The sequence below is a fragment of the Peromyscus leucopus genome, chromosome 4 (assembly GCF_004664715.2).
Source record: "Peromyscus leucopus breed LL Stock chromosome 4, UCI_PerLeu_2.1, whole genome shotgun sequence".
Taxonomy (NCBI): Eukaryota; Metazoa; Chordata; class Mammalia; order Rodentia; family Cricetidae; genus Peromyscus; species Peromyscus leucopus.
The window spans coordinates 127,018,235-127,040,903 of NC_051066.1; the positions used below are offsets into that span (position 1 = coordinate 127,018,235).

A 22,669-nucleotide genomic window follows, 5' to 3' on the forward strand; every position below is an offset into this window, starting at 1 on the left:
CTAGCACCCAGACAGCAGCTCAAACCACCTTTAACTTCAGTTCCAGGGAATTTGAGACCCTTATCTGACCTCTGCAGATATGTGGTGCACACACATGCATGCAAGCAAACATTCATATGCATCCATAAGCATTTCCCAGGAGCAGAGTGTAAATTTTGTAAAGGTTCAGAGGGCCAAACGGAAAAAGAATTCTCATCAATGGACTGCTAGAGTTCCCAGAGCTACAGGAAAGAAAAAAGAACCTCAACACACACACACACACACACACACACACACACACACACACACACACACACACACAGCTGCTAGAGCACAAACCAACATCTTGGCTTTGTATGGGCATGCCATCCCTATGGAAACTATAATATAGATGACAAACCATTCTTTTACCATTGTTAAATTTTAAAGAATTCTAACATCCTAAAAAGCATTAGTAGCATCACAGGCCTATTCAAATACCTTTACTATTTATGTAACACTCCATCAGAAGGTAGAGCATCAGAACTCTTTCCTGAGGAAGGTATGGACAAACTGAGACACTGCATGCTGAACTGTCTGGGACATGCTATGAAGACAAGTAATTTTACTTGTATTTTTCCCAGATTACTTTTGCTGAAGAACTGCTAACATCTTAGGAATGAAAAACCTTTAGTTAGCATAGTAAAGATGACCTGGCATATCTGTGTCTACTATTTGTGGGATGGCTAGAAGGATGAGACCTCAGTGTGACATCGGTTGCTATTGTAAGAATTATGTACATAATTATTTTCACTCAAACTCAACAATTTTTAGATAGGTACATTTTAATCAAGGTCATATGGGCACTGTGCCTGAACATCCTACTTCACAGCAGCCATACTGCAGGACAGTCGAGGAAGGACACAATGTTTTAAAGAACTAAGAGAAGCAAACACAAGAGGACATTTGTACAGAGAATCTGGTTGTTATTAGTAGACACAGAACAATGGTTATTAGGTTCACAAGGAGGCAGAACCTAGAATGTGATTGTCTCACTCTTGAAGTCAAACCTACATATTTCTCAATGTAGTCTATCTAGTATTTCCCATTAGTGCTTTCTTCTAATTTTTTTAAAACCTACTCAAACCAACTCATGTAATATTTATTTCATTATTTTTCCTTTATTAGCCACACATTCCAAGTTTGGTTAGAAAATCATGAGACTGGCAGTCTAACAACCTGGGGGAAATTCCCTGGTTGCCAATGTTGCCATGGAACATTAATCAAGCTCCAAGTGAGCACTAGAGGGTCTGAGACACAGTGCTACCTCAAACTTGGAGGTAACTGTGAAAGCCACTCAAGTCAATTTTCATTCTTTCTTCTTTTTTTTGGAGAGAGGTTCTCACGATGCATCCTCGAACTCACAGAGATCTACCTGCTTCTGCTGACTGAGTGCTGGGATTACAGGTAGTACCACCACCCCTGGCTTTCCACGCCTAACTTTCTCTACTAGTTTAGTCATCTGCGGGAAACAGTCACCAGAAAACAGACCAGTAGGGAGGCTGCCTGGTCAGAACACATGGAGGCAATTCTCTTCTGTGGATCCACAAGAGCAAATGGCTTTGGTGCCCTGTGGCCAGCACTTAACCTAAGCAAAGTGTCCAGTCCTCTCCACTGTGTGCCTCAAAAAAGGTAGCTTTTACTCTTTAGGAATAAAGACTATGGAAGCCACAAGCTCACTGCAGAAGTATCAAATGGTGTGGAAAGGAGCACCATGGGTTGATTTTTATTATTTTTTTTTTCCAAATGATAACAATCTGTCATGTTCACACCACAGAAAATTAAGCCCTTCAAAATTCATGCAGAAAAATCAAATAGATAAGAACATACACATTGAAAGTAGGTAAAATGTTTTAACAAAAAAATTGTCTAAAATATGCAAAATTTCACTATGAAATGTTTTGATTTGTATGATTTAGTACTTATGCCGACCTGATTTAGTTGCTTGAATCTCTATTTTAGAATATCTATTTTTTAAAAAAATATCTATTTCTATGCTGTAAACCAGTACCTTCATATCCACATGTAAGCTATCCTGCCTTCCTTCAAGTTTTCTGCACTACACAACTAAAACCTGGATTTCAGATGTGAGTACAAGCCTATGGTTATCAACAGCGGCAGGGATGGGAGGATCTTCACAGCATGGCCGTGAATCCCTCACTCACATTATTCTTGGAACTGAAAACAAACACAGAATGCCTCGGTGTTCATTAGTTCTGCCCCGTCAACTGGCTCTGCACTTGCTTGCTGTGTTCCTCTGTGCGCTACACAGACATGCTGACTTTGCAATCTATGCTTTGTAAGAGAGCAGGTAATTCCAGCACAGAGGAAACCATATAGTGAGGCATGGGGGATGACGTCAGCGGCACCCTTCCACTCTTGTTTATCCAGACTGTGGCTTTCAGTCCTGCATTGAGGCCTCCTTGTATATCGGTTTCTAGTGTGTCACCAACCATCACGCAGTCTCCTGGCTGCACTCCAAGGAGATCACAGCAGTGATAAAATATGGAAGGTGCTGGTTTCTCCTCTTTCTGCTCTCCTCCGACAACAATAGCGTCAAAGTAAGACTGGCAGGCACAAGCCTCTATCTTCTCCCTCTGTGTCTGTCTGTCACCGTTTGTTAACAAGAGTAGGCGGACCTCTTTGCGAAGTTCAGTGAGCATGGCTTTGACATCTTCTGCTAGGATCATATGCTGTAAACGTGTAGACTTCCACAGGAAATAACATTCTTCTGCCAGTTTCCTATTGTCAGCACCACCTTTGGTTTCCTGGATTGCTTCTTCCCAGTGTGAAGTCCTCACATCTGTAATGCATGTACTGTAAGGATGAAAGCATTCCTTGCTGAGTTTAACCTGAACTTTATCACAGATGATTTCTGCCTCTTCTTTGTAGTGGTATTTTGATTGTAAGAGCTTTATTACCTAGGCAGAGGAAAAGAACTTGGTCAGCATACCTCGTCTTTAACAGTCATGTCTTGAGAAACAGAGACTTCTTCCCATTACCATACCATCTCTAGAGGGAACTGGCCTTAGTTTTGGAGATACCAAATTGAGGACTCTCCACCCCTAGAGACAATCAATCAATCATCTGTCTGCCCCCCACCCCTGCTCCCTGTGTCCATCTCTGATACCCGTATGTTTAAAAATCAGCATCTATTTTATGATGATACTTCACATAAAGTAAAAAACAACCTTTCATTAGGTTGGTAGCCTACCATGTTCCATACTGGTCATGAAGACATGAAAGTAAGAATTTTGCTTAAATCTAGTGAAACATTTTAATAATTTCTGAAAAGCACACACACACACACACACACACACACACACACACACACACACACACACACACAGAGTACCGAGGATGGAACCAAGGGTTTTGTTTACATTAGGTATATTCTACCACCAAGCTACAGTCCCAGCCCTATTAGACCACATTGTTGGTCTATCTTAACTTTTATTAAGGGCTGAAACGTGGCTAGCTTTATGGCTGAATTAGTATATACCTTAACATTTGCTATAATTCTACAATTCCCTTTTCAAGATAAGGCAATGGAAGTTCAGAACTGTTAAAAAAATGTCCTGAGTTGGAATTTGAATCCATACTTGTCTGCTTCCACAGCAGACTTGTTTGCCTGATAGAGACAGGGTCCCTTATCCTTGGGGCATCACCACAGGAAAAGGAAGCAGACAGGTGACCATTTGACTTGATCTGATTTTTTTTTTTTTTTTTTTTTTTTTTGACTTTGTGAGTTGACTGCCACTGACAATTAAATGGACAAGGATGATGGAAATAAAACTGAATTCATTCTTTTTTATTTTGGTTTTTCAAAACAGGGTTTCTTTGTGTAGCCTTGACTGTCCTGGAACTCACAGAGATCCACCTGCCTCCCGAGTGCTGGGACTAAAGGAGTGTGCCACCACCACCTGGCCATGAATTCATTCTTAAGAATAGTTGGATAAGACTCGACAGAGAAGTCATACCTAAAACAAGAGTTGACAAGCAGATAACATGGACATGGGAAGTTTAATTCATTCTACACAGAAGCCACAAGGGCATGGAATTCTGATCCCAAAGGGGCAAGCCAAGTTCAGCCAAAATGGAAAGGACAAGGAGACATGGATGTGCTGGAGGGCCCTTGAACAGATGCTGCCCAAATCCCTTCTGCACCCACTTTTCCTACATATGCCCACAGTTTCATACTCAAGTTTGTGACTTCTCTGCGCACAGGCTTATCCACAGATGCATCCAGCATGCAGACTGGGGCTCAAGTGTTGCCCTGGGAGTAGCATTCAGCCAACAAGAGGTAGAAACTGTGGATAAACATCACACCTTTGTTGCTTCTTGTGACAAATGAAGCATGCTTTACAGTGTCGTTCCAGACTGGTGTCTGATACCAGCAGTCACCTGATCATGATAAACTTCGTAATAGCCACCCTACTCTTATTTCCCACACCCTTACAATGAACTACTATACTGAAGGATGTGCTTCTAAAGTCTGTCATACCAAGGTAAATATTGATCTTCAGAAACAAGTGCAAGGCATTGTGCTATGATGGCTGGGAGTGCCACTCAGCAGCCGAACATGGGCCTAACATGCATAAAGCCCTTTCCTGCGTGACCATCAAAAAACCATGTCTGTTGAAGCAAAGCAGTCCAATAAGACAAATGGACAAGGGGCAAGTGGCATGCTGCTCACTCCAAAACTACATACTGAAAAGGAGAAAGGTATTAACAAAACACAGTTTCTTCTCTTAAAGAGTATAAGAATTCCTTCTAACAGAGGAAAAAGTATTTCAGGCTATCTGTGTAAACAAGCTTTCTCACTCTGTAGCTCAGGCTGCTCTTGAACTTACAGTGATCCTCCTGCCCCAGTTTGCAAGAAGAAAAGTTTTATTCATCAAGAAAAATACATCAGTCCTAAAAATTTAAGGCAATGGCAAAACACAGAAAATTAGCCTTTTCAACTCCATGGTTGTGCCACCATCTTAAAACAAAAACAATGTGGACCTCAATTATTCTTCAGCTGTATGCAAAGAGCACTCTAAAGTTGCAGCAGCCCACTGCGGCATGTCAAGCGACACAGGCCTGGTTGAGAGAGTAGAAAGCAACAACGATCCACATCCCGTTATTGCAGCTGGCAGCACAGTAACCTGACTTCTGAGATTCTGTAAATGCAGGGTCAAGGACCTCCAAAAGCACACCACTCTCTTCCCCTAAGTTCCATACCTTTCCTAATCACATCTGTAATTAATTTTCCCATTAGTCACACCATTACTGCTACACAGCAACTTATCAGATTTGTTTATTATGACAATATCATTTTAATCATATTAACGTCTTAGTCACTATTCTACTGCTGTGAAGAGAAACCATGACCAAGGCAACTCTTACAAAGGAAAGCATTTAATCCATTATCCTCATGGCGGGAATCAGACAGGACTGATGTTGGAGCTGAGAGCCACATTCTGACCTGCAGGCTGAGATGCTGGCCTAGCAAGGGCTTTTGAAGCCTCAAAGCCCACCCCATGACACACTTCCTCCAACAAGGACATACCTACACCAGCAAGGTCACACCTCCTAATCCTTCTAAAATCGTGTTGCGCCCTGATGACTAAGCATTCAATTATGGGGGCCATTCTTATTCTAACTGCCATATATCTTGAGCTGAGGGATGGCAAAGTGGGCAAAGCACCTTCTAAGTGCAGAGACTTGAGTTCAATCTCTAGAACTCATGGAAGAATGCTGAGTAATCACAAGTGCTTGCAACCCCAGCACTAGAAGTCCAATCAGGAAGATTCAGAGGCTCACTAGCCAGCCAGGCTAATCTAACTGGTGAGCTTCAGTCCAAGAGACCCTGTCACAAAGGAGGCAGATAGTGTTCTTGAGGATGACACGAGAGGTTCTCTTCCAGCCCCTACATCAAACACACATGTGTATGCACACTCATGAATACACCCATGCACATAAAAATATTAACATCTTTAGAAAAAATGTTTATCAGTCACCCATATATTACTAGTTCAAACAGAAATACCGCTTAAGTTGAATCAGCACCTGTTATTACAAACTCTCCTAGCCCCTCACTGAAAGTAAGTGTGGGCTCAATTGGAAGTGGAGGACAAAGGCCTCTAACTTGAAGTTGTAAGGACATTTTGTACTTGGGGTGACAGCTTAGAAAGAATTGAGGTAATGAATGCCCCAGGTAACTGAAGGCCTGAAGACAGGAGCCCTATAACATCGAGAGAGCAGGCATCAGTCTAGATTAAGATAAATTCACTTAAAACTCTTGCACTCTGAACATCTATGAAAAGAAAGACCTTTCCTACTTTCCACTCCCGGGACCTGGAACTAAAGTCACTGTCACAATAAGAGTCAAGCTAACTTATTTGACAAGACTCTCTGAGGATTAGTTTGGGAACAATATAACAATAACACTTTAAGAAAGTATTTTCTGGCCGGGCGGTGGTGGCACACGCCTTTAATTCCAGCACTTGGGAGGCAGAGCCAGGCAGATCTCTGTGAGTTCGAGGCCAGCCTGGGCTACCAAGTGAGTTCCAGGAAAGGCACAAAGCTACACAGAGAAACCTTGTCTCGAAAAATAAAAAAAAATAAAAAAGGAATTTTCTGAATGCCTGTCATTTGAATGTGAAGAAGCTAAATTAAAACACATACACACACACACACACACTCTGACTGCTAAACAGCCCAGAAGTTTAAATGACTTTTGTTACTATTTTTTTTTTAAGATTTACTTTTATGTAGCTGTATGTATACATGTCTGCCACATGTGTGGTTGGGCTGCCCATGGAGCCAAAAAGTATCAGATCCCCGGAAGCTGGAGTTACAGGTGGGGTGAGTCATCCAACAAGGCTGGGATATAAACTCAGGTCCTTTGGAGGAGCAGCCAGTGTTAACCCCTGAGCCATCTCTCCAGCCCCTCCACCTGTCCTGCCCCATTTTTTAAAAAAAAAGTTTTAGAGACAGAATCTTATGTAGTCCAGGCTGGTCTCAAACTCTCTTTGTATCAGAGGGATGACCTTGAATTTTTGATTCTTCTGCCTCTACATCATGAATGTTGGGATTACAGGCATGTACCACCATGCCTAATTTTATCTGATTCTGGGGACTGAGGCCAGGGATTTGTGGAAATTAGGCAAGCATTCTACCAAATGAACTACATCCTCAGCCCAGATGGTCCTTGTTATTTCTAGTTAAGTCAAACATCATCTACTCACTAAGGCCAAATGTGATGAATCTACCTTAAAAATGCAATACACTGCTCCCTCTACTTTTTCTAACATACCTGTAAGTATCATGTTCAGTTATTTCAATCAGACATTTAATTTACAAATGATTTTCTTTTGATCTGTTCTGTGGTGATATTTTGCTTGTGCTCTAGCAAATAAAGCATGACTGGACATCAGAGTGCAGAGCTAGCCACTAGCTAACCTTAGAAGCCAGGCAGTGGAGCACACACCTTTAATCCCAGCACTTGGAATCTCATGCCTTTGATCCCAGTACTTGGGAGGCACACGCCTTTAATCCTAGCACTAGGGAGGAGGAAACAGGAAGTGATATGATTGGGCAGAGAGAGAAATATAAGGTGGGCAGAGCCAGGAAGGAGCTCAGCCCTTTGAGGCTGAGGAGTTGGTAAGAGGTGGCTTGGCTTGTTCCTTTGTCTCTCTAATCTTTCAGCATTTACCCTGATATCTGGCTCCAGGTTTTTATTATTAAGACCAATTAGGATTCCAGCTACACTGTTCAATAAATGTTTCTTCTTGACTATAAAAGCATGCTGTAGTGTTGAATAAGAATGGTCCCAAGAGGGCTCACATTTTGACTGTTTGATAACCATTTAAGAAGGATTAGGAGGGGTGGTATTGTTGGAGGTGTGACATTGGGGGTGGGCTTTTGAGTTTTCAAAGCCAGGCCCAGTCTTGCTCTCTGCCTCCAACTTGCAGGTCAGATGAGAGCTCTCAGCTACTGCTCCAGCATCATGCATGTCTGCTACCATGCTTCCCACCATGATAGACTAGCCTTCTAAAACGTTAAGTAAGATCTGACTTAAATGCTTCCCCTTGTAAGCTGATTTGGTCATGGTTTTTTAACAGCCACAGTACAGTAACTAAGACATATGCTTAAAGAGAATGGAAAGAACTTTCCCAAATGACTCTTTAAAAAGTAAAGTTGCCGGGTGGTGTAGCTAGAGTTTTCCTGCCTTGCCCACAGGACAAATCTTTGTCACCCACCAGTCCCACAGCTGCTCAGACCCAGAGACTTATATTTCTTACAAACTGTATGGCCGTGGCAGGCTTCTTGCTAACTGTTCTTATAGCTTAAATTAATCCATTTCCACAAATCTATACCTTGTCATGTGGCTCGTAACTTACCGGCATTTTCACATGCTGCTTGTCCTGGCAGGCGGCTGGCAGTGACTCCTTCTGCCTTCCTGTTCTTTTATTTCTCCTCTCTGTTAGTCCCGCCTATACTTCCTGCCTAGCCACGGCCAATCAGGTTTTATTTATTGACCAATTCAGAGCAATTTGATAGACAGACTATCCCCCAGCACAGCCAAGTGCAGACCATCTCAGACACCTGCACTCAGGCCCGAGGTCCTAATCATCCTCTATTCGGACCTGCTGGGTAAAGCCAGGAGGAACCCAAGAACGGGCTCCCACAGGACATACAGAACATCCCACAGCAGGGCGGTGGTGGCGCACGCCTTTAATCCCAGCACTTGGGAGGCAGAGGCAGGCAGATCTTTGTGAGTTCCAGGCCAGCCTGGTCTACAGAGCGAGATCCAGGAAAGGCACAAAGCTACACAGAGAAACCCTATCTCGAAAAAAAAAAAAAAAAAAGAAAGAAAAAAAAAATTTAAAAAATAAAAAGTAAAGTTAAAATACTCCTTCCCAAAGCAAAGGCCAGATGGTTTCTTAGCCTCATAAATCATTCGGAATAGCTTATGACAGCTGCCATATTACTTTAGAATAGGTAAAAATTTATAAGGAATGTTACAACCTTTTAAGATAAAATCTACACAACATTTAATTTTGCTAATTTCAGGTGGTATTTCGAGGTGGTAAAAGAACCAAGACTGGAGATTTGAATTTTTGTCCACCATCCAGGATTCATTCAGCATTTACTACATGTCAAACAAAGATAATTACGACAGCATAATTCCTTTCAGTAAACTCAGGATTCGGTCATAGGCATGAGCTGCAAAAACTGATAACATTCTCTGGCAGGTGCAATACGAGATACCACAAGAAAAAAAAATATGGTGTTAACGCCATGAAGAAATATAGTGGGTTGGTGGTGTTGCTGTGAGATAGGAGTCTCACTATGTCGCCTAGATTGATCTGGGGCTGAAGTGATGTTCTCGCCTTAGTCTCCCAAGTAAGTTTTTGTTTTAAAAATACAAAAAACAAAAAAGCTCACCATGGTAGGAAAGTGGAGATGAATTGGATGTGGTCAGCCTGGAGACAAGACCACCGCAAAAATCTACATAGGTTGAGCCTTTCTGTCATTAAGGCAAGAGTGCATGAGGACACAGTTCATTAAGTGAGAACTGGGCGCTACATTCTTCCTATGTACTGTATTAAAACTACCTGACAGCGTTACACAGCCTAATACTCACATTTTACAAGGATCTGAGGCTAAGCATGGACAGGGAACCTGCTGAGGCACTTGTTACTGGGAGAACTGTGATTTAGACGAAATGTACGATGTTAGAGGCCTATGACAAGAAACAGCCCAAAACAAAACCCGAGTTTCCAAACACTCGGCCGAGCTGAATAAGAACACAGGTTAAGTATGCACGGTCTGCAGGCAGAGATAATTGAGAGGGTGTCAAAATGCAAGAGGCAAACAACAGCGTGGAAAACTTCAGTTAAGACTGATTCCGAGTGTGGGGAGAAATAGCTCAGTGGAAAACTCTTGTTTAGGATGGCAAGGCCATAGGTTCAAACCTCAGAACCAAGAAAACACACACACACACACACACACACACACGACCCCAAACCAATTCAAAATACCTAGTGACGTTGGCACTTTGGGAGCAACCTAACCACTTAGCAAGCCTATCGTATTCTAATGGTAGAGACAGAAGCTACCTGCCAATGGATTTAGAAATACATAGAGAGACCTGACGGAGATAATGGGTGTAGATTTTCCTAAAAACATAGCTGTGCAGAAAAGCACAGTCCAAGGGAGGTGTTGTGTAAAAAAGGTAAAAGTATGAGACAGACATGAACTGCGTGTGTGAACTGCGGCAAGAAATGGAAAAGGTTTAAGATCCGGATAAACAAAAACTACCTGATGAGGCATAGCACCCTTGGTATTGAAAGGGCTGGCTTTTGTTAGTGTGTGTTTCCACATCTAATAGTCCTTCGGTTTCTCCTTGAAGCAAAGGCAGAGGAAGGAAAGTAGGGGTGGGTTAAGGGCTGGAGAAGACGAGGACGATGTCCGACAGCATCTGCAGCTAGAAGAAGGAGGATGCAGATCAGCAATGCCTCACTAAAAGAATGCCCTCTCGGCATTTTATGTCCCGAGGGTCTCAACACCAGAAAGCCCGGAAGGCCAGAGAGAGGCCTGCAGGAAAAAAAACAAAAAAAACAAACAAACAAAAAAACCCCACTCTGATGCAGGTTAAGTCCAGGCCCGTCTCTCAGAGTTATGTAACTTCCTGGGCTAAAACCTTGTCTGAGCCTCTTTTCCCCCGAAACCCACCGCAGCCCATCCCGCGCGGGACTGCGGCAGGGGGAGGGCGCGCGGTCCCGTCCCGCGCCGCCCGAGCCCGGGTGACCGCAGGTGGCGGCGACTCTGCTGCAGTCGTGGCAGTTCAGAGTCCAGCACCCAGCCCCGCGCGCGCGGGAAGGCAGCTCCGGCAGGGCACGCGGAGCGGACCGAACGGCAGGGCGCTGGCCCGGCAGGGGAGGGCGACGGCGCGGGGACGTTACCTCCAACATGCCTCTCCGGCTCGCCCCTGCCGTGTCGATGAGCGTGTTGTCCAGGTCAAAGAAGACCGCGCGCACACGGCTCAGCCCCATCGCCTCGGCCGCTCAAGCCGCCCGCGAGCCGCCGCCGCCGCCGCACCGCGCACGCGCGAGGCCGGCCAAGAGCAGCTGGGCGGAGTCGCAGGGGTCACCTGACTCCCCTGAAACGCCGGGGCCTCTGTGGAACTACCGCGAGATGCTCTCCATACCTGAGCATGTGAGAGCCGGGGGATTACGCAAGACTCGGAGAGGCTCGGTTTTGTAGACGGTGCGCGTGCGCGAGATGGGTGCGAGCGCGTTATGGTTTCTTGCTGATGGGTGGGTGGATGGTTAGAAGCGCCGGTCTCACTTTTAATGGCTTGGTGGGCTTGCTTTCCTTCCTCTGCGGTATGGGCTGAAAAGGACGTCCGAACCGCACTGGAGGAACTCTCCAGGCACTTGGCTGGTCTGTCTTTGGTGACTGCACAGTCACCATCACGAGCTGGATCACCAGGGGATACGAGGGTGTGCTGGGTAGCCTGTAATCTATGCTGCGCTTTCCAGCCTTGGAACCCTGCTGCCTGATGTCCTCAGCGCTTTACTTCCTGTCCATAGCCTTGTTGAGGCTGGGGTCTGCACCAGAACATCCTCTGAAAAATGCTTGAACCCTTGACAGCTGTGTCTAAAGAGACATGGGAAGCTTTACAGTATCAACTGAATGGTTTTCCCATTTTTAAGTTTTTTTTTTTTTCCTATGTGTATTTGTGTTCGTGTGCACATGAGCGCAAGTGCTTGCAGAAGACCGGATAGCGAGCTGTTCACTGTGGGTGCTGGGAACTGAACTTGGGTCCTCTTCAAGAGCAGTGTGAGTTCTTAGTCATTGAACCATTTCTGCAGCTCATTTCTCCCCGCTTTTATTCATTTCCCTGAAACCTTGCAGTCCTATTAATTGCATGGTTTTCTGGCTAAAACAAGAGGGCAAGGAAACTAACAGACTGTTAATCGCCACCACCCACCCCCACAAGGGCAATAACAAGGTTTGCCTTGTGGTAGTTGAAATCAACCTCTAATCCTTTTTGATTAATGAAATTTGGGGCCACCATCTGTAAGCAGAATGATTTATTGGGTCTGTCAATGCTACAGACCTGATGTTGTTGAGCTTGCAACTAGGAGAGGTTCTTACATTCTAAGTTGTTCAAAGAAAGCAAGAAGTATTTTATGACATGAAAATTGATGAAATTCAAGTTTGATTGTCCATAATTTTAGTGTGTTGAATTAACTTTCTTTCTTTTCTTAGGTTTTTGAGACAGTGTCTCATTGTGTAACCGGCTGGTCTGGAACTATCTATGTAGACTAAGCTGGCCTCAAATTTACAGTGATCAGTTTGCCTCTGTCCCCAACTGCTAGTTCTTTTTTTTTTTTTTTTTTTGGTTTTTCGAGACAGGGTTTCTCTGTGTAGCTTTGCACCTTTCCTGGAACTCACTTGGTAGCCCAGGCTGGCCTCGAACTCACAAAGATCCGCCTGGCTCTGCCTCCCGAGTGCACCACCACCGCCCGGCTCTTTTTTTTTTTTTTTTTTTAAGATTTATTATGTATGCAATGTTCTGCCTGCATGCCAGAAGAGGGCGCCAGATCTCATTACAGATGGTTGTGAGCTGCCATGTGGTTGCTGAGAATTGAACTCGGGACCTTTGGAAGAGCAGCCAGTGCTCTTAACCTCTGAGCCATCTCTCCAGCCCCCAACTGCTAGTTCTAAAGGTATACACCACCACATCTGGCTTGAATTAACTTTGACTAGGACCTGTGTTTATTCTTGAATGATACCAGCTAAAAGTGGCTTCTGTTCATAGTGAACTGTACCCTACCTGGGTAATACATACAAAAATAAATGCTACGAAACAGCTGAACCTCCAGCCAGTCAGGCTGAAACTGACTAAACATAATTATATAAGGTAAATGCTGACTTCAGCCAATCAGATTATTCCTGTATACCATTGTCTTTTCATTGGCTATAAAAGTCTTTTAACTTTGAGCTGTTTTGTGTACATAAGGAACCAGTTGAACCAGCTTTCATCTGATGTTTTGCCTGTCCATAGAACTTCCCATTTGTTGAAATAAATTTAACTCATCTTGGGATTTTGATAATTGACATGCAACATTATTAATTTGTTTAATTTAATAATTGTTTATGTGTAGTATATTTCTGCTTTTGCCTTACAGTGACAGAGTTGAGTAACATCACTACCTACAGTTTCTGTATTTTGTGGAGCAGGGTCACAGTTGAAATCCCCTTGCTACTGGGGAGAATAAGTTCATGCAATTTCTCCAAAGTGTGCCTCTTCTAATAGACTACCTCTAATATACAGTGGTAGGGAATCAATTGTGTTCACTCAGGCTAGCACTACCTCCCATGGATACAGTGGCAGCGAATCAGTTGAGTTCTTTTAGGCTAGAAGTCAGCCAAAATTATGAATGCATTATGTGGAGTTACTTTTTGTAGTTGTGTCAAATGTCATAATAAATGTAGAAGAAGCCACTGATGGGCACTTGAATCTTACAGAGTTGAAGCAGGTCTTCTAATGTGCATATGGAGTGTTCTTTGCTTTAGTGACAGATCTAAACCTAGACAAGGCATAGCAGTCTATGTAATCAGTCCTAACAGATAGGTTTGTTTGACTTTGTGTTACCAGGTATTGGTTGGTGTCTTAGTTAGGTGGATGGTGAAAGCATGGGGCTAACAATGAGGACTCAAATCCAAAGGCTATAGCACTACACTGGAGTAGCCCAAATAGAAAGCATCATTCATTTAACACACCTACGTGGGACCAGAGGCATCCACCATCTAGCAACTGGTGCCAAGGCTGGCATTTAGGTGTCTGGCAGAAGATATGGCTGAAGAGGCCCCCTGGGAAAGGAAGTGCTGATGACAGAAGTGTCATGGGCAGAGTCTTTGCCACAAGGTCTCCTGTCCATTTGAAACACTGGTTCCAGTCACACTGGATCCATCATTGCTTGAGACTGACTCCATACTGTAAGAGTCTTATTCCCACTCCGTGTTATTAATTTATGGAAAGGTCTGGTAATTTATAATACTGGGTGACTTCTTGTATCATGTGTTTGTTCCTTGTCCCAGTTACCGAGTCCCCTTCATCCCTCGGTGTCCCCTGAGTGATGCAATGTTTTCTTAGCTGTACTAATCCCACTTGGATCACATCTACACTTATAGCAATGTGGTGAGGGAAAGTATGTAGATAGCTTCAGGGAAGGCCAACTACCACAAAGACTAAATGGTTAAAGGTAGAAGATGGCGTCCGCTGACACACTCACCTAACTTGGAAGGGCTGAGCAGGGTAAGCGCCAGAGATTAAACTCCAGAAACATTGTAACAGCGCCCTCATACTCTCCATAGTGCTGAGTGAGTATAAGTCACTGTCAGGAGGGAAGATCACCCAAAATGTCTGTTCCATTGGCCTTGTCCTTCCCCAAACCTCCCTCTTCTGGGTTGATTCTGGATCTATCTCCAAGGTCACAAAGGATTTTGTGACCATCAGAGTCAATTTGGGCCAGCAGGAGAGGCTCAGGGCGGGAGAGGGCCCAGGGAACTTACACAGGAAGCAACTACTACCTTCACCATGTGGGCCAAGGAATGTGTGTCCTAACCATTCTCACTGTCTCACCTGACAATAGCATTTTCCAGGAACTGCATAGTTGCCCTTCCTTGGGCCTTGCAATGCCTGCCCCTCAGACCTATGTGAGGGCCAGAAGCAGTGAGGGCTCCAGACAGATGTTCGGACCCTTCTTGTTCTCCAAGGACTTTCAGGAACCCACTTATGTACCCGGAAGTTTTCCTGTGTCCCACAGCCGCTCAGTCCCAAGAAAACATGTAGAGGCTTATTATTACAAACTGTCTGGTCTATGGCTCAGGCTTATTGCTAGCTAGCTCTGACATCTTAAATTAAGCCATTTCTGTTAATCTATATCTTGCCATGTGGCCATGGCATTATTAGTCTGCTGGCATCTTGTTCCTTGGGCAGCTGGATGATATCTCCCTGACTACCCTTCTCCCTGTCTCTCTGCTTGAATTTTCCACCTGGTTCTTATCCTGCCTTACCAGAGACCAAAGCAACTTTATTTATTAACCAATAGGAGCAACATATATTCACAGCATACAGAAAGACCACCCCATACTTAGGTCTGTTGCTCCTCTTCTCTAGACATGGGCAGGGATGTTACAGTTCTAGAATAACTGCTGGAGACCCTAGATTCCAGGAATCCTGTCCTGTCTAGCTCCAGTCACCAAATGAGGGAGGACTTGAGCTAACAACTTTGACCAGAACTGCCTAGAACATGTGGCAAGAACAGACCAGAGTTGGGAATGCTGAGGAAATGACCCCTTCCCCTAGGCCCTACTCAGATTCTCTAGACTGCTTGGCACTGCATGCACACACAGGACTACCTTCTCTGCTTTCCATAAACCACTTCATTCAGAAGCTGCTAACAGATAAATCCCATTGATCCTACTAACTGGTGAACAGGGCTTCCATGTTCCACCCCTGTGGAGGCCCTATATGTACTAATTCCCTGAATTCCCGCTCCAGCATATGGAAATGGATTAATTTAAGCTATAAGAACAGTTAGCAAGAAGCCTGCCACGGCCATACAGTTTGTAAGCAATATAAGTCTCTGTGTTTACTTGGTTGGGTCTGAGCGGCTGTGGGACTGGCGGGTGAAAAAGATTTGTCCTGACTGTGGGCAAGGCAGGAAAACTCTAGCTACAAATGGCGCCCAACATGGGGCATGAACCCACGACCCTGAGATTAAGAGTCTCATGCTCTACCGACTGAGAGAGACACTGCCAGCTGTTGCCAGGACAAGCAGCATGTGAAGACGCTGGTAAGCCACCAGCCACGTGGCAAGGTATAGATTTATGGAAATGGATTAATTTAAGCTATAAGAACAGTTAGCAAGAAGCCTGCCATGGCCATACAGTTTGTAAGCAATATAAGTCTCTGTGTTTACTTGGTTGGGTCTGAGCAGCTGTGGGACTGGCAGGTGACAAAGATTTGTCCTGACTGTGGGCAAGGCAGGAAAACTCTAGCTACACCAGCATCTCAGTAGTAGTACACAAGATGCCCCAGATGGCTTTCCCAAGGTGATCCCCATTGATGTAAGGTCAGCTGAGCCAGTACCATTAGGGGCTTTATGCTGGATAGGTTAATGTCAACTTGACACAAGCTAAAGTCACTCTGTAGGAGGGAACCTCAATTAAGAAAATGCCTCCATAAGACTGAACTGCAGGCAAGCCTGTAGGCATTTTCTTAATTAGTGGTTGATGGGGGAGGGCCCAGCCCGTTGTGGGTGGTGTCATCCCTAGGCTGGTGGTCCTAGGTTCTATAAGAAAGTAGGCTGAGCAAGCCACGAGGAGCAGACTAGTAAGCAGTACTCCTTCATGGCCTCTGTATCAGCTCCTAGCTTCAGATTCCTGCCCTACTTGAATTCCTGTCATGACTTCCTTTGGCAATGAATGGGGATGTAGAAGCATAAGCTTAACCCTTTCCTCCCCAAGTTGCTTTGGTGATAGTGTTTCATCACAACGATAATAACCCTAACTAAGACAGGCCTGCAAATATGAGCACTGCAAGCCTCATATGGTACCTGCACCCCACCCCATGCGGGAGAGGAAATGGAAGAACTTAGAGGTTGGGATCCCACCAGAGGCCATAGCATTGGCCCTTCCAGGGAGTGAAGAGTAGTTCTAGGAGGACCTAGGTTTGTATCCCTGGATGCAAGATCATGGCTTCTAAGGCTCCTCACCAGTCTGTGTCTATGTTCCCAAGGCACATACAGAGACAGTCCCAGCAGATATGGACATGATGTGTGTGTCCTGGAGTATCGGGGCCTGACAATAGGCCAGAATGTGTTCATGTGAGTGCAGGAGAATGTGGGACCAGGGTGGGAGCATCGCCTTGTTCCTGAGGCCCACCTCATCCTGAGAGTAGGCCTTGCTTTGCTGTGGCACTCGGGCTACCCAACCAGGCTGGCCCCTCGACCAGGCTGGCCCCTCTGCCCTTGAACCTCTGACTCCTGTCTATCTTGGACAGGTCTGTCTCTCAGATGAGTTGGAGAAGAGATCTTTGTGCTCATAGGAGATGTGAGTCAGGACATAGGGAATCTTGACATTAGGGATCACAGGATCATTTTATGATGGTGACATTTTTGCCAAAGGTGACTTAATCCCAGACTGTGAAGAATACAACCTGAAGCAAGGCAGATGAGAGAAAATTCCAGCTACCATTCTCACTGGCCAGGGACTCTGATCCACTTTCCTTATCTGACACACAAGACAGAAGCCTGGATTTACCAGTAGCTTTGAGAATTATGCACTTCATACAGATGTCACTAACTGGCACCTGGGTCATGATTCTTATTGGTTTTTATCATTATTGGTTTTATATCATTTGATAGTTTTCTATTTTGGAATATTATTTTAAGATGTGTTTCATTTGTTCATGCTGTGAAATATTTGTATAAGGATGCAAAGATGTGTTGCATTCTTTTATGTTGCATTTGTTTAACTCTGTGAAGCTGTGTTGCTTTGTCTGTCTAAAACACCTGATTGGTCTAATAAAGAGCTGAATGGCCAATAGCAAGGCAGGAGAAAGGATAAGTGGGGCTGGCAGACAGAGAGAATACATAGGAGGAGAAGAAATCTGGAGATTTCAGAGAGAATACATAGGAGAGAGAGGAACAAGAGAAGGAGGAGGAGGACACTGGGGGCCAGCCACCTAGCCACATAGCCAGATACGGAGCAAGGAGTAAAGAAAAGATATACAGAAATAGAAAAAAGTAAAAGCCCAGAGGCAAAAGGTAGGCTAACTTAAGAAAGGCTGGCTAGAAACAAGCCAAGCTAAGACTGGGCATTTATAAGTAGGAATAAGACTCTGTGTGTATTTATTTGGGAGTGGGTAATGGGCCCCGCAAAGAGCAAAGAGCCAAAAGAGTGAGAGACAACTACAGTTTTCCATTTTCAGACAGGAGGAGATGCTTCCTATGCCTTTACATTGGACCATAAGTTGAAATCGGACTGTGATCTTTGCAGGAGGCCTCACACTAAGGAAATAAAATGGAAAAACTTGTTCCTTTTATGACAGAACAGAGACACTATAGCCATGTATGAGTAATGCACAGAAAGACAAAGGGAGTCAGAGCAAGCTGGCTGGAAGAGGGATTTCCAAAGAACCACATGGGCTTCAAAAATTCTCCTTCAGCTCCAGAAACAAGCAAAAAGGAAACCAAGAAGTGCTGTGGATATCACTCTATATAAATAAACACTGATGGCCAGTGACCAGGCAGGAAGTATAGGCGGGACAAAGAGAGAGGAGAATTGGGGAAACAGGAAGAAGGAGGGAAGACACTGCAGCCACCGCCAGGAGAAGAGCATGTAGAGACGCCGGTAAGCCACCAGCCACGTGGCAAGCTATAGATTTATAAAAATGGGTTAATTTAAGATAAAAGAACAGTTAGCAAGAAGCCTGCCACGGCCATACAGTTTATAAGTGATATAAGCGTCTGAGTGATTATTTTATAAGTGGATTGTGGGACTGCGGGGCTTGGGGAACCTGGAGAGAAGCCCTCCAGCAACAAATGGCGCCCAACGGCTCGAGTTTCCACCTTAAACCTGAGAATATTTAATAACCAATTCTAAACAGAGCCAAAACCAGGTTCCTGCTTCTTGTCTCATACGGGCAGCTAGATGCGGCAAAACGCAAGTTTGGACACTGGCGGGTTCCTGGCGGGTGCGTTTGACCGGCAGTATGGCGGAAATGAGACATCTGCCAGCGGCAAATTAAGCTGTGTGGTAGATTTAGTCTTTACTAGTATTTTAAAAAAAAAAAAAAAAAAGAGGTTTCTGGGCTACACGCTGCTTTGATAAAAGCTTAGACCCACTATTTCTGAGACTTGATGACTCCCAGAGCTGGCAGAAAACGTACCACTGCCATGTTGGGAAGCTGAAGTGGGCGGAGCCAGCAGCCACAGCGCCCTTTCAGGCTTACAATGGTACAGTTTAAAGCAATAGGCTCAAGGCTCAAGGTAATATAAAACATAAGCCACATAAAGATGGCTACCACACAGAGAATCTGGATTATGTTCTCTTTGATATTCATAACTAAAGAAAAACATTTGATTACAAAAGCTGTTGAGTTATGCCAAAATGTATATTTTAAAGGTACCTTGACTTCAAAATTTGGATATAAGGATATGTTACTTTGGAAAAGAGGTTCTGCTTTTGTTTCCACAGAAAGCCAGAGGCTGTGGACTTGTTCCAGATTAAGATACATCAGGTTTCACCAGCCAAGACCCCCTGAAAGGACTCCGATGACACCATGGCCCAGATGATCCAACATCCAGATCGGTTTCAAGGCAACTGGTTCACACAATACAGCCTCACGGACTACCCCATAGGTCTAAAATTTTCTTTGCGTCCCCATAAGATACAGCGCCCCCTCCAGCAGGAAGTAGTAAGAGATGCTACGCCCAAATTCCCAAATATACCAAGCTGGCTTTAGAGGTGGAATTGGCTCACTCCCCCTCTAAACCCAGACATATTGCTTTAAAAAAAAAAATGGTTAAGGGATTCTTGTGTCCCAAATCAGAAGAGCCCTCTGGTGTGGGACAGAGAAAAACCAATATTTTTATTTAAAACAGGTTGATTATAAATGTGATCTCTTTCTAAAAAAGAAAAGGGGATATGATATATAGGAGGATATGGAGATGATAAGATAAAAGGGTAGATTAATGAACCTACTTTTAAAGAATAACTTGTTTAAAATGTTTTACATTGGTATAAATTTTGGTTCATTGATACAAACTTGAAGTTAATTTTGTTATACTCTCTCTATATATGTATATATTTCTATTCTTGTTTGAGGTGTTGTGTTTATATAACTCATTTAAAATTGTAATGGATAATTAAAAAATAGATTAATAATTAGTCATCTATGATAATCATATCTGTAGCCATGTTAGTTAAGTCTTCTAGGTATACATAGATATATTTCAGATAGATAGGTAATCTTCAAACACTTCATAGACCTGGAGAATATGGCATTTAAATAACTTAGAATTCTGTTGACGTGAGACACAATTGCTCCTGGCTGCACCAATTTGATCCCGAGAGAATGTTGGGCTTCTAAGACATTTCCATTTGGAAGTTTGTCTTTTTGGCACAAAATGGCCTACTGGGCAAAGAACTGCCCTTGCCTTGATGGCTGACAGTACAAATGCAATGCTGTCCTTTCTGGACAAGCGGGACACAAGAAAAGCGACCACTGTACTCTGCCAAGACAGGGTAAGATGGTCTCTTAAAATTCCTGCTTCTAAAAATGGTCTGTCAGATACTCTAGGCCTGTAGCCAATTTGAATGCACCAACAATGCTGAGAAACATTAGGTGACTGTCCAGGCTGCCAGCTGTCTTGGTCTACTTTTGCAAGATTCCCGAAAGTTGCTTGCATCCATCTACCATTTCTCAGGTACCATTATGTTCCTTCTCAGGTCTTTGATGTGGTTGAAGACTAGATAGTCGTAATTTCCTCAGTTATGATAAAAGATAAGTTAGCTATAAAACCTTAAACTCACAAATATAAGATAGATAGGACATCTTCTTTAATATTGTAACTATAATTCTTGCTCGGTAATTGTTTTGTTATATGTAATTTTACCATGTTAAAGTTAAAACCTTCCTTTTTAAAAAAAGAAGAAAGGGGAAGTGCTGTGGATATCACTCTATATAAATAAACACTGATGGCCAGTGACCAGGCAGGAAGTATAGGCGGGACAAAGAGAGAGGAGAATTGGGGAAACAGGAAGAAGGAGGGGAGACACTGCAGCCACCGCCAGGAGAAGAGCATGTAGAGACGCCGGTAAGCCACCAGCCACGTGGCAAGCTATAGATTTATAAAAATGGGTTAATTTAAGATAAAAGAACAGTTAGCAAGAAGCCTGCCACGGCCATACAGTTTATAAGTGATATAAGCGTCTGAGTGATTATTTTATAAGTGGATTGTGGGACTGCGGGGCTTGGGGAACCTGGAGAGAAGCCCTCCAGCAACAAAGAAGAACCATTTTTAGTCCAGCTGTGATTTCACAAAAGGGAGGAGATGGTAACTATGGGAATAGATGTGAGTTTGCTAAGCATCTATGTGCTTCAGTAGGCAGGTAAAATTGCCCAATCCATCCTTGTGGCCTCATTTTATGGACAAGAAGACCCAACGCTGGGAGAGGAGAAGCAACATATTTGAAGGCACACATCTAGAAAGAGCTGGGGCCAGAGTTTTGTGTAGCGTTAATTATACAAAGTAAAAGAATTCATTATAGTATTTCCGGGTGTGAGTGTGGACTTTGACCACAGACATTTCTTTCTTATTCCCCTTTCTACATACTAGAAGATCCTTTTCACTTAAAAGCACCAACATACATTTTATAATGAAGTAGTATTTTTAACAATTTTTTATTAGATGTCCCATAAAATCCTTTAGGCAAGCATTAAATGTGTAAAATATTAATATCTAAGCTATTGTCTTTTATATAAAAAGTCTGGATTTGTCATTAGTTCTACTACTAATAAAGTTTATAGGCTATTTAAAAACTGTTTTCTCTACAAGGGCATTCAATTCTGAATGGAAAGAGTAACATGAAGGGGCAGAGAATAACACTACTAATAATATCATAACATAAATTTAGATGAAACTTTCTGTCAGAACAAAAGAGAAACAATGTTATGTGCACTATTTGATAAAATGAAAACTGCAGGTCTTTTTATTTCCTTTTCCATAAAAATTCATTTTATTGGCATTAAAATCCATTTGGAAAACATTCCATTAAATCCTCATATGAGGGAAACTCTTTCGCTTTTATTATTTTTTTAATTCATGAATGTATACCATACTCATGTAGTTTCCATATTTTTGTGTCTCCCCTCTTGAATTCATGGACTCTTTTTCTTTATTATTGCTACATGCTGCAAGAGTGTATCTTCTAGGAATCTCTGCCCGTGAACTCTCAACAATATGGTTGCCTAGTCAGTCCATGTGCCAGCATGGATGGGGGTACGCTCACAAAGTCTCTAGATGAAGAGTTAGAGGCAGTTAATGACTGCCAGAGAGGGAAAATCAGTGTTCTCCAGGGATGACCCTCTAATGGATTATCCAATACCAGCCCTAAAAACATGTACATATGAGTAACACTAAATGGACTCAGCAGCTTGTACTTATATGTTTATGTGTATATATATTTTAACTAAAGAGGGGAATTCATTTTTTAAAAATGAGTTAGCTTTCCCAGGACCTACCATACAGGTGTGAGGCATTACTCTATAAGCACTATAACTACCTCATTGGAGGTAGGTTACATTTAGATGTTATATAGAAGAGCCAGGCAATACAGGCCAGTTCCATTTTCTGTGTCCATATTGCTGCTCAGTGGACAACCCAGAATGTCACCCCAGGATTCTGGCCCCACAGTATGCTGTGACAGCAGTCTTTATCTCCAAGTGTTTGTATGTCAATAATAGTAGAGGATTCCAAACCAGTGTGTTTATGATAATTGATAATAATAATGTCTGGATCTTCCAAACCTTTCTGAGAATAAAGACTATACCTGGACAGTTTGGGAAATCTAC

At 43.4% G+C, this 22,669-nt stretch overlaps 1 protein-coding gene across 1 annotated transcript; it reads right to left on the minus strand.

Annotated features, from left to right (window-relative positions):
- Positions 1 to 785: 785 nt before the first annotated feature.
- On the minus strand, positions 786 to 11,141 carry LOC114709546 (N-acetylneuraminic acid phosphatase). The gene is made up of 2 exons (XM_028893430.2): positions 10,977 to 11,141; positions 786 to 2,939 (listed from the first exon to the last, which is right to left on the minus strand). Exons 1-2 carry the CDS (start codon positions 11,064 to 11,066, stop codon positions 2,283 to 2,285), a joined length of 747 nt encoding a protein of 248 aa, XP_028749263.1. The 5' UTR covers positions 11,067 to 11,141; the 3' UTR covers positions 786 to 2,282.
- Between the last annotated feature and the right edge of the window lie 11,528 nt (positions 11,142 to 22,669).